The sequence below is a fragment of the Haliotis cracherodii genome, unplaced genomic scaffold, assembly GCF_022045235.1.
Source record: "Haliotis cracherodii isolate W230 unplaced genomic scaffold, xgHalCrac1.p SCAF_1, whole genome shotgun sequence".
Classification (NCBI taxonomy): Eukaryota; Metazoa; Mollusca; class Gastropoda; order Lepetellida; family Haliotidae; genus Haliotis; species Haliotis cracherodii.
Genome location: NW_027266264.1, coordinates 2,946,495 through 2,959,903, shown reverse-complemented (window position 1 = coordinate 2,959,903; position 13,409 = coordinate 2,946,495). Strand labels below are relative to the sequence as shown.

General features: G+C 40.7%; 1 protein-coding gene across 1 annotated transcript in view; it reads right to left on the bottom strand.

Annotated features, from left to right (window-relative positions):
- Positions 1-2,185: 2,185 nt before the first annotated feature.
- LOC139480551 (collagen alpha-4(VI) chain-like) overlaps positions 2,186-13,409 on the bottom strand; it is a 32,512-nt gene continuing 21,288 nt past the window's right edge. Inside the window, exons 13-21 of the mRNA XM_071263710.1 lie at positions 12,689-13,225; positions 12,528-12,552; positions 9,359-9,434; positions 8,805-8,832; positions 8,101-8,679; positions 7,534-7,737; positions 5,644-6,249; positions 3,831-4,373; positions 2,186-2,282 (exon numbers count right to left, since the gene is read on the bottom strand). Of these exons, the coding sequence (XP_071119811.1) occupies positions 2,251-2,282; positions 3,831-4,373; positions 5,644-6,249; positions 7,534-7,737; positions 8,101-8,679; positions 8,805-8,832; positions 9,359-9,434; positions 12,528-12,552; positions 12,689-13,225 (2,630 nt within the window). The 3' untranslated portion in view covers positions 2,186-2,250. The remainder of the gene's footprint in view (positions 2,283-3,830; positions 4,374-5,643; positions 6,250-7,533; positions 7,738-8,100; positions 8,680-8,804; positions 8,833-9,358; positions 9,435-12,527; positions 12,553-12,688; positions 13,226-13,409) is intronic.

Below are 13,409 nucleotides of genomic sequence, written 5' to 3'. Positions count from 1 at the left end.
GAGTCTCTAATAGGAACGGTAGGGTAGGCTTGTGGTAAAAGTGTTTAACGTGTGAAGCCCATGCTTGCTGTCCCCGCCGTTACATGGCTGGAATAATACTAAAACCAATGTTAATCCAAAATAATGCTCTCAATATTTATCATGTCGCTTCATAATTATTGGACCTACCACAGCGTGATAGAGATACGAAATTTGTTATACCACACAACCGTTAATGATATATTCATTTTACAAAAAAAAGGAATAGCATCAGTAGTTGATCTAGACTATCCGTCCGAGAGTAGATCAAGATTAAATGATGAATAGTAGTGTTTCATGTGATGAAGTCACACTGTTATCATCCAATGAAACCAAAGCGAGCTCGAGTATAGAGCGGTTGTGGGTGTATGGTACGTACTGTATGTTGTTCGCCCACTGGCGTCTATCTGTATGTCAGCAATCCCTAGCGGTTGAAGGGAGATAACACCAAACTCACTGACGATACTAGATACCAAAATCAACGAAGTGCAGCATTGGAGGAACAGGACATGTTTTGTTATCCTACAGTTGATATATACCCCTGTCATGTATGGATCACTTCAATACGGTGGCCCATAAGGGACATGGCGTCTGTTTTTCCATATTTTAATATTTCACTTACTTTTATCGTTACCTTTTGCAAATTAACACGTTTTGTCTTACAAATATGTGATAAATCATGTGTAAAGAAGATACTGAATCGCTGAAAAGAGAAACGAAAATGTCAAAAACTAAAAGGAAAATGTCAAAAAACAAAAACGAAAAAGTCAAAAACTAAAATGAAAATACAGAAAACTATTTCCACCGCGGTGATAATATTTACACCGCGGTGAAAACCATTTACACCGCGGTGATAATATTTCTACCGCGGTGAAAACTATTTACACCGCGGTGGAAATAGTTTTCTGTATTTTCATTTTAGTTTTTGACATTTTTGTTTCACATTTCAGCGACTCAATAGCTACTTGAAAGTACATTTTCCATGTTTTCAGTTGTTTTTATACATGATTTATCACATATTTGTATGACAAATCGTGTTAATTTGCAAAAGGTTACGATAACAGTACGTGAAATATCAAAATATGGATAAACAGACTCCATGTCCCTTATGGGCCACCGTACTTCAAAGACGTGTCCTCGATTTTGTATCCTACTGTGGAAAAATAAACTATTGTAAGGTTCATAATCTTTTTAAATGGTTTTAATATGTACCATCTTTTCTTTGATGGTATGTCAATTCAACCAACGTGATTGCCTTGCGGCGATTTTGTTGACTCTTTGATTGGATGATATCATTGATATTGCTTTAAGAAACCTACTATTCTTTATTGTTGTATATTCTTAAGTAAATTTATTGTCCTGCTCTATTGTTCCAACAGCAGTTCCTTTGTCTCCAACAGAGTGGTGTCTTATCAGCATGTCAGGGTAAACACTTAACGTCGCTTTTCACTTTTCACTCAAGGCCCAGCTTTGGAATATACTATCGGGATATCGGGACCTATTGGAGCTATTCGTGTGATCCTTTCAGTTCAATACTTAAAAATATAAATTCAAATATTGTTATCATTACACAGTTATAGACAAGAACAGATCCTAATGTCGGGATTACTTGACATTGTAATCTCATGTTACGGCAGAATAACGATCCCGGACGTGACTCAACCCCCACACAATACGAGAATCTGTACTTTACTCAGAAAGTGTTATCCCAAATATAGCATTTGTTACTTAACGATACATGTATAAATGCACCTCAAATTATGCCCGCTAACACTTAACGCACTGAGAACATTGCAACCAAGCGGAATCATTGTATATTCAATCATATGAAAATACGAACTAGTTTACACGTGACACCTGATAAACACGAAGAGCAGACATACCAGGAATTTCAAAAAAGAATTGCTTGAAATGTTTTACTCGTGTAAGGAGGCATGAGGGTGTACAAAAACAAATTGGCTTGAACAGATTTACAATAGCGAATTGTACTGTAGCAATGTCATGTGTGCAAATCAACGCCGCCATCAGTCAGAGGATACTCGACCTATCATCAAACAGATCAACATTTCAAACTGACAAATAGCAGTTCCTCAACTTGTCATGGATCATTCAGGGATGATCCTGATATCCTCGAGCTGGATGTCTTGCGTACGTTCAGATCACGTGTGACAACCTTGAACAAAGTCTGAGTATTCGACAAATTGAAGATTGTCCGTAGTATCATTGTAAAGATCACTGGTGTTTCGGTTTGGTGATCTCAGCATCTGCAAATACAAAGTGAAATTAAAGCCTGAAGAGCATGTATGTATTGTTTTGTTCGGATAAATAACTAAGTGGCTTATGAATTGACTTTAAACTTACAATCCAAGAACAATTATTCAAAATATTTCACTCACCTCTCTCTGGGATGCGCACCAGATATATTCGCCCAGTATGAACCAACCAGACATATTTACCCAGTATCAACCAACCAGACATATTTACCCAGTATCAACCAAACAGGACAAGTTAACCCAGTATCAACCAAACAGACATATTTACCCAGTATTAAGCAAACAGGACATGTTAACCCAGTATCAGCCAACCAGACATATTTACCCAGTATCAACCAGCCAGACATATTTACCCAGTATCAACCAGCCAGACATATTTACCCAGTATTAACCAACCAGACATATTTACCCAGTATCAACCAAACAGGACAAGTTAACCCAGTATCAGCCAACCAGACATATTTACCCAGTATTAAGCAAACAGGACATGTTAACCCAGTATCAGCCAACCAGACATATTTACCCAGTATCAACCAACCAGGATATGTTAACCCAGTATCAACCAAACAGGACATGTTAACCCATTATCAACCAAACAGGACATGTTAACTCACTATCAACCAACCAGACATATTTACCCAGTATCAACCAGCCAGACATATTTACCCAGTATCAACCAACCAGATATATTAACCCAGTATCAACCAACCAGACATATAAACCCAGTATCAACCAAACAGGACAAGTTAATCCAGTATCAGCCAACCACACATATTTACCCAGTATCAACCAAACAGGATATGTTAACCCAGTATCAACCAAACAGGACATGTTAACCCAGTATCAACCAAACAGGACATGTTAACTCACTATCAACCAACCAGACATATTTACCCAGTATCAACCAGCCAGACATATTTACCCAGTATCAACCAACCAGATATATTAACCCAGTATCAACCAACCAGACATATAAACCCAGTATTAACCAAACAGGACAAGTTAACCCAGTATCAGCCAACCACACATATTTACCCAGTATCAACCAAACAGGATATGTTAACCCAGTATCAACCAAACAGGACATGTTAACCCAGTATCAACCAAACAGGACATGTTAACTCACTATCAACCAACCAGACATATTTACCCAGTATCAACCAGCCAGACATATTTACCCAGTATCAACCAACCAGATATATTAACCCAGTATCAACCAACCAGACATATTTACCCAGTATCAGCCAACCAGACATATTTACCCAGTATCAACCAACCAGACATATTTACCCAGTATCCACCAGCCAGACATATTTACCCAGTATCAACCAACCAGATATATTAACCCAGTATCAACCAACCAGACATATAAACCCAGTATCAACCAACCAGACATATTTACCCAGTATCAACCAACCAGACATATTTACCCAGTATCAACCAACCAGACATATTTACCAAGTATCAACCAAACAGTACATGCTAATTCAGTGTCTTCCAACTAGACATATTTAACCAATATCAAAGGGAATAATTTACCTGCACAAATGTTCCAGAGCGTGTTCAGTTTCACTGATTTGAGATGAGGGTAACTCTGAAGCCGTATCACGTGATCCTCAAGCAGTTCCGATGCAGATCCAGCCACCATGTACTCAGAGACATCACCTACAGCAACGACATAAACCTCCACGCCAAGTTTCTTCAGTTTCATCGCCTGACGCACCACCAAAGCTCCATTTCGTGTATTCTCATCCAAGAACAACACTGCTACCTGGCGGCGAACGGACATTGTCTTTTCGCTGAACTTCTCTGTCCACAGGGTCTTGATGAGACGGTGCATCTGTCCCTCTGTGTACGATATGATGGTGCTGATTTTCCGCATAAAAGCCTCCAGACTGAAAAATGTCAGATCCTCCTCATCAGGACAAGGGTCAGTCACTGACCCAACACTCACCTGCTCGGTCTTCACCTTCAGTTTCTCAGCAAAGTTGGTGATTACTGTTCTCATGATGCTGCGGCTTGACGGGAGTTTAGAGGCCGATTCGAAGACAAACATGATGTCCGTGGGACCAATGAAGCAATCTGGAACAAAGAGAAGTACATTAAAAGGGACGTGAGTGAAGGCAGACACTTCCCAGTTTCTCTTCGTCGTCTATACATAGGTACAAGTGGCATCTGGTTTTTTTCTTATGATATGGTCGGAATCGTACACTGGACTGTGTTATTTATACAAGTGGTCTGAAAGACACCACTTCCAAAGATCAGACATCAATGTTATGCAGACGACACGCAACCTTACATCAAGTTCCGACTGTCAACATTATCACATGCACTCTCCAGAACAAAATTATGTACGAAAGAAATAGAACAGTGGATGATATCAGGCCTGTTGAAGCCGAACGCTGATACACCAAGGAGATGTCGCTTGGGATACGAGAGAATCTGCAACAAGTAAACTGGGATAACCATGTGTTTCATCTTTCAGGCCAACCGGTTTCAGTCAAGCAAAGGACTCTTCAGGGTTGCTGTTGATCTCAACACACTTTCATAAATGCGATGCAGTGGTCATTCAGATGGCCTCTCCCTGAGTCTGGGCCGATTTGATATGTCACTTCGCTTGGTTGACATTCAACCGGCAGTACACAACCACCAACAAGATCAAAACTGACATTGAGATTATGTCCCACACCCTTGGCTCCTTTAAGAAAATTGTGGAATGCCTTGTTTTCATCATGAGTCTTGACATGCTTAACAAGAGGATCATCAAACAAATAAATGTGTGCAAAGTGCACAATACAGTTCTATCATGAAGTACATCCACGTTAATCAAACCACTTCCAGGTAAATATTAGCGATTGAGGGAAGAGCGAGGGTGGAGTTAGTCTCTAACCTGCATCCATAAGAACGTGAAGGCCTGACCTCCCCAAAGTAAACTGACCGATCCTCTATCTTCTACTTTGCCTTTTTTAGATGCAAACTGTTGCATTTGTCGAGCCCAAAGGACATGAAAATATTATCATAAAAGAATCTGGGTTTTTTATGGGTTGTAGGGTTCTATTATGTCAGAATGTGATAGGATGTAGTCTGGAACATAGACAATTTACGTTAATTGAAAGGGTTTTGCGTAGAGGCAAATCCTTTTCAGTTTCACTCCAACCATATTATAAGAAAAAAGAAATGCCCCTGTACATATATATGTACGGGGGCATTTGTTTTTCTTCTCTTCTAGCAAAGATTTCTTAGGATTGTGGAAATGGCTTTGTATTCAATGTCCACGCATGAACCGTTGCATTCTTTTATGACAGAATGTAGCAGGTATTGGTTATTGATCTAGTAATGAAGTGATACTCACTTTCAGGGTCAATGATGATAGTATTTGCTCCCTTAAGTCTGCAAGTCTCCTCCTTCAATATGTCTGTCACATCAGCCAGGGCGTCAAAGTTGTTGACATGGAAAACAAACCGTTCTTCTGGATGACTGCCAATAGCTTTCATCTCTACTGGCTCAATGCTAGGACCAATAGCAAATATGAAGATGCCAGAATCCTTGGCGACTTTAGCTTCCTTTGCTGTCAAAATAGGATCGTATGACATTCCGTCAGTGACAACAACGGCCATCTTGGTGACTCCTTTTCTCGCAACATCACGAGCAAAGCCGACGTCTCTGACGTAAGCTATGGCGTCAGCTGTGTTGGTTCTACGACCGCCAGTGTAGACAATGTTGTTGGGGGATATGGCCTTTCGAAGTTCGTCACGGGTTGTGCAAGTGTCCAATCCGAAAACAGATGTGACGTTGTCGGCGAAGGTGACAAGTCCGATACGAGTGTGGGCGGGGCCGATGTCGAAGTCCTTGACGACGTCAGAGACAAACGGGATGATCATTTCTTGGAAATGTTTGATATACAGACTAGCGGACACATCCAGAATAAAATAAATATCGGCAGGCTCCCTCTTGCAGTCTGAAATACGGAATGATCTTTGGTAAAAAGGTATATAATGTCGCGTTCACGGTTATGTTACATATTTCAGAGACAGGCTTCTAGTTGGCACAAGATGTGCTCCCCTTTATGAGTATCTGTTTCCTCATACATTCGGATCATGCATCATCTCAGATTGGCACAACAAGACAAGTGGATTTAGACAATAAGTATAAATTAGACTTCAGATAACTCGATTACCCTATCGTTCTATTATGGTCCTATAGCCAATAACTCTCCACTGATTTTTCCAGCTGAACTAGAAACAAAAGAGACCAGTGTAACCGCCTCATCTGTTTCATATTTAGTTCTATGCATAAAGAAGTGGCACAATACTGTTTTGTTTGTTTGTTAGTTAACGTCGCACTCCGCAATATTCCACCTTTATGACGGCGGTCTGTAAATAATCTAGTCTGGGCCAGACAATCCAGTGATTGACACAATGAGCATCGCTCCACGCAACAGGGAAACGATGAGATGCATCAACCAAGTTAGCGAGTCTGACCACCCGATCCCGTTAGTCGCCTCTTACGACAAGCATAGTCGCCTCTGTCAAAATACTGCCGCAAGACTGAAAGACCAGAGCTCCAAGAGTCAACTTTCTCTCAATGTTCAGCTCTATTCCTGCAGCTCTAGCCTTTGGCGTCTAAGTTTCACAACTTTTGAGTAACAATCGCGAGTGCACTTTTTAAGATTTCAAAGAGATCCACACGACTCTTTCTCAAAAGTCGTTTGATCAGGCTTACAGCAATTAAGGCTCTAGTATATGCTAGATATGTGTATGCATGTGTAATTGTGGCTGCTTGTACTTGTCCGGACCTATCCCTGTTTTGTAATGCTTGCTGCTGTTTAACATGAGCCGTCCTTGTTTCAAACCCTCGATGCAACGCGCCAGGCAGGGTAACACCAATTACAATCTTTTAACGTCTTTTGGTGTGACGCGGGGGAGGGATCTATCGAGGCAGACGTTTCTAATAGGGAGGCATGATACATATCTAATAACCAGACAGTTTATGTTCTTTAGTCAAGAACATCTCCCACTCATACACACCAAGTGGTTCGCAGTGGAAGACTAAACTCAGATAAACTAAACATGAACTTAACTTGCAATCAACTAAACGTGAAAGGTAATATCTGGGAACAGTGACTAAGTTCTGTAACGGTTTACTCAGTAGGGCTAACAATGAAGGGTGTTTTACTCTTCGGTTAAATGTTAATTTTAGTTGTGTAGTTCGTCTGTAGTTTCAACGTATTCTGGAGTCTTACCGTCCTCGTCATTATCCAGGTGACCTTCGTCACCAATAAATCTTCCAGCTGTAGACTTGTCTGGGGCTGCCGCTGCTGGTGTTCGAGGAGGGGTGGACGAGGCAGTAGTGGTCGCTGTAGTTGAAGCTCGCTTTAGAGTGGTTGGTTCAGTGGTTGGTTTGACTGTTGTCCCACTTGTGGTGATTGAAGTTGTTCTTATCGCAACTATTACCGATCGAAATAATGACAAATTAGTATGTTTTGCAAGCAATTGAAAGAAATATGAAACCTAACAGAGAACAATCAGTTTCGATTATCTGCTGGAATTCACTGGACGTAATGGGCGAACTAATGGTGGAAATTATATGAAGGAGATATAAGATATATGATATATGAACATCAATGGTCACAATTACTCAATCAGTGGCACCAGCCACACATTTTGTATAAAAAGTAAGAGTTTGAAGAAATGTTTAAGTTGGGTTCCCACGTGCGTTTCAATTAATTGTCTAATAATCCATCTCTCTAATAGTAAAAATAGTTAAAAGAAATAGTTTACTGAAAACAAAACATTGATAAACCCTTCACCTGCACAGGTACGTCTTGCAAGTATTTCTTTGATACTGTCAAGAGCTTGGAAGCTTCCAACGTGGAAAAGACTATCAGGTTCCGAAGCGATGTTCCTCAGCTCAGTGTACACAACACGATTCCCAACGCCGATAGCAAAGATCTGGATTCCATCTTTCTTAGCAAGAGATGCAGATTCTTTTGTCAATTCCGTGTCATCAGATTCGCCATCAGTGAGAATAACAGCAATGTTGGTGGCTTCTTCACGCGCACCATTCTCACGAGCAAACATCTCGTCTCTCACGTAGTCCAGAGCTTCATTTACCTTGGTGTTACCTCCCCTGAATGGTGTATTGAGAATTTTCTTTGCAAGTGATTCTTTGTCCTGGTAGTCCTTCAGGTGGAACTGGTGGTGGTATGTGTTTCCGAACGTGATCATTCCAACACGTGTTTGTTCGTCGCCCGGTCCCACGTCAAAAAGCTTGATCACATTGCTAACAAAGGGCAGTACGCGATTATGGAAATCTGGCGGCCATATTGAACTTGATGCGTCAACGATGAAAACGATATCAACTCCTCTACCACTACAATCAGCTTCATCTTTAAGATAGAAGAAAATCGTTATAGTCGGGACGAAGAATAAAATGGCGTTTACATTATCTAATATAATATTTTAAAAAAAACTTAACTTCAATATGTAATACTATATATATATATATACTTACATGGTATGGACGATACCGTTGACATCATCTGAAGGTAAGAAAAATGTAACAATTAGGAATGTGTTGCAGAATGTAACACTGAAGAGCGTGCTCTTAAATATCATGTCAAATAACGACGGTAGCCACAGAAATTAATTACAGAAATTGTTATTCAATGTTTGAAATTCAAGGAATATACGACCGTCTCCGTGGTCTAGTTGTAGAGAGTCCGTCAAGAGAGCGGAAGGTCCGGAGTTCGATCCCCAGTGGCCTCCTAGCAAAAGACGTTAAAAGATGGCACTTGTTGTTACCCAGCCTGGTCGGCTCGGAGTCAGTATACTGTGTCTGAGTGGGGTATTCATGTTAAACTGCGGTGTGGTATCTCAATTGGCTAGCACTATAAAATCGGCATTATTCCGGACTAGTACAAGCAGCTACACACACACGCACGCATATACACACACAAATACACACACCTGCATGCACGTCGCTATGTAAGTGCAATAATCTTGGACGCAGCATTAGACCCCATTTCACCTCACCTCTAGGGATATACACAAACGAAAGTTTCTTACCAGAACGAGAGCAGCAACAAATTTAGAAAGCATCGTGTAGGTAGATCCTCTCCGCCCCGTTCGCAATAGCTCCTCGCTTGAATATCACCGTGGTAGAATCCTAATACATATAATATGTGACGTCAACGACAGAGTATGATCAGAATCAAATATCTGCCGAAACAGATTCAGTTGGGGGCAAAAGGCAAAACAGAGATGAAAGCCTAGTGTCAGATGTGTGACCTCTGGCCGACTGCCCCGTGTACAAAATACACAGCTCCAGGCACAAAACCATTCATGTGAAGCAGCAGGATGCAGCCAAGCTTTAAACCGGGTGTCACAGCTTGCGCTATACGGGAGCCAATGAGCTATGATATAGAGCCCTCGCTTCTAATGACGAATGTAGGCATAGTACTATATACTTGACATCAAAAGTCACCAAGAAAGAAAAGAGTGAATATAATTATTACTGAGTGATTATTCCCCAGTCAGTAACTGTTACTGGATCATATGGAATGTAGGAATGTGAACATAAAAGTCCTCGATGGGAAATGGTAAATATTCAGTTTTCGTGGGTTTTAAAGAAGTAGATGTACGTTTCCAAAGGGTCTGGTAAAACCCTCGTAAGGTCAATATGAAACACATCCATAATTCAGTTTAATTCAAAAAATGCAATTTTGAAATAATATATAACTCTGTTGGTACGTTCAACACCCTTCCCACATAATGAACAGCATGTCGCATTATGACATGTCTTTGTGTGAACGTGTCCCAACCTTTCCACACAATGAAGGAAACTCGCATTGTGATGTGTCTTTGTGTGAACGTGTCACAACCTTTCCACATAATAAACAGCATGTCGCATTATGATATGTCTTTGTGTGTACGTGTCACAACCTTTGCACATAATGAAGGAAACTCGCATTATGACATGTCTTTGTGTGAACGTGTCACAACCTTTCCACATAATAAACAGCATATCGCATTATGACATGTCTTTGTGTGAACGTGTCACAACCTTTCCACATAATAAACAGCACGTCGCATTGTGATGTGTCTTTGTGTGAACGTGTCACAACCTTTCCACATAATAAACAGTATATCGCATTATAACATGTCTTTGTGTGAACGTGTCACAACCTTTCCACATAATAAACAGCATATCGCATTATAACATGTCTTTGTGTGAACGTGTCACAACCTTTCCACATAATGAACAGCATGTCGCATTGTGATGTGTCTTTGTGTGAACGTGTCACAACCTTTCCACATAATAAACAGCATGTCGCATTATGATATGTCTTTGTGTGAACGTGTCACAACCTTTCCACATAATAAACAGCATGTCGCATTGTGATGTGTCTTTGTGTGAACGTGTCACAACCTTCCCACATAATGAACAGCATGTCGCATTATGACATAACTTTGTGTGAACGTGTCACAACCTTCCCACATAATAAACAGCATGTCGCATTATGATGTGTCTTTGTGTGTACGTGTCACAACCTTTCCACATAATAAACAGCATGTCGCATTGTGATATGTCTTTGTGTGAACGTGTCACAACCTTTCCACATAATAAACAGCATGTCGCATTGTGATATGTCTTTGTGTGAACGTGTCACAACCTTTGCACATAATGAACAGCATGTCGCATTATGACATGTCTTTGTGTGAACGTGTCACAACCTTTCCACATAATGAAGGAAACACGAATTGTGATATGTCTTTGTGTGTACGTGTCACAACCTTTCCACATAATGAAGGAAACACGAATTGTGACATGTCTTTGTGTGAACGTGTCACAACCTTTGCACATAATGAACAGCATGTCGCATTATGACATGTCTTTGTGTGAACGTGTCACAACCTTTCCACATAATGAACAGCATGTCGCATTATGACATGTCTTTGTGTGAACGTGTCACAACCTTTCCACATAATGAACAGCATGTCGCATTATGACATGTCTTTGTGTGAACGTGTCACAACCTTCCCACATAATGAACAGCATGTCGCATTATGACATGTCTTTGTGTGAACGTGTCACAACCTTTCCACATAATGAACAGCATGTCGCATTATGATATGTCTAAGGAAACTCGCATTGTGATGTGTCTGTGTTAACCAGTATTTCAATCTCCAAGTCATGTCAAGTGTTTTATATAGTTTATTATAAGATAAAATATGAAAATTAATCAATACAAATCACTCTGTTTAAATTTCACAAATACAAATTCAAGAATGTTAAAATACGTCTGTCGATTTGATCGATGCTGATAAATGCATAAGAAGATCTATTTTGTAACAAAAACTTGACAAATGGATCATCACAACGAAATAACATGGGTTGCAACTAGATTCTAGTCGTCTAAGGCGCCGCCATTCGCTGTGCAGAGTTGCGTCCCTTGGGCAAGCCAGAAACCAATGATTGTGGGTTCTAATCCCGCTTCACCCTGATTATGTTTCTAGGTTTGTCAGCACCATACCCGTGCTCGTTGGTTTCACTGAAGTGGTAAACGTCTGAGACCTGCATGACTTCGGGCTTTCCTCCCACATATAACATGGCACGCCGTGGTATAACTGGAATACTGTTAAAAGCGGCGTTGAACCCAACTCACTCACTCACTCACTCACTCACTATTAGATAACATTGAGATCATATCTCGTACTAAGGAAGGTGGAGGATGTGTGTTTACTCTGGTAAACAGATCGATGTGCATTTTTACTTTTTGAAAGCAAATATACAAATGGACAATGCGGGGTTTAATTTAACATTTCTCTCAGAAACAAATGGAAAAATGATGTGACTTCCAACATATACAAAAGGACATTACACTTTGCATGTAAATCAGTGTACCAGTTTCATATGGCAACGAGGCCCTGTGTATGTTTGTTCCAAAATACACGAAACTGAACAAATGCCTTAGGAAACACAGTGACCTGTTAAACAAGTATTAGTGCCATTGCCATATGAAGGAACACGTTACATGTTTATATTGCACGTATGCAATGTATTCAGAGTATCTCGGCATTGTCAGATATACTCTGGCTGAATGCGGGAAGGGTTTAGGAGATCTTGCTTCTTGGAGATCAATGATTTCACAACCTTTGAATGAGATCCTCATACTTGCACTGGAATGTTGTCCAGGATTCGATGACCTTTAGATAACTGAAGGCGAATCCTTACTGTTTTGGTTGGGTTGTCTCAGCCTCTGAAATTGTAAGATAGTACCATGTAAGAACATTTAGACAGCTTTGGATGTTAACGTAATTCAGAATTGTTACTTTATCTGACTACCTTCATACTGTTGTAACATATTGTTTTGCTGTATAGAATGGAATATGTACCTGTACAAATGTTCCAGAGCTTGTTCAGCTTCACTGATTTGAGATGAGGGTAGCTCTGAAGCCGTATCACGTGATCCTCAAGCAGTTCCGATGCTGAACCAGCCACCATGTACTCAGAGACATCACCCACAGCAACGACATAAACCTCCACGCCTTGTTTCTTCAGTTTCATCGCCTGACGCACCACCAAAGCTCCTTTTCGCGTGTTCGCATCCAAGAACAACACTGCCACCTGGCGGCGAACGGTCTTTTCCTTGAACTTCTCTGTCAACAGGGTCTTGATAAGACGGTGCATCTGTCCCTGTGTGTTCTGTACGATGGTGCCGACCTTTTGTCTGAAGGTCTCCAGGCTGATGAAGGTCAGATCCTCCTCATCAGGACAAGGGTCAGTCAGTGACCCAACACGCACCTGCTCGGCCTTCACCTTCAGTTTCTCAGCAAAGTTGGTGATTACTGCTCTCATGATGCTGCGGCTTGACGGGAGTTTGGAGGCAGATTCGAAGACAAACATGATGTCAGTGGGACCAATGACGCAATCTGGAAAAAAATAGAATGTTCATTAATAAGGATTATAGATGTGTTCTGTCGAGATGAAAAACTCGCCGACTTCATTCGGACTTGGGATAATATATCTCTTAATTGTGGACATGCAATAATGTTAATTGATTGTTGGTGTTCGCATGCTTCATCATGATTTCATAAAAATAAGAGTTTTTGGTCT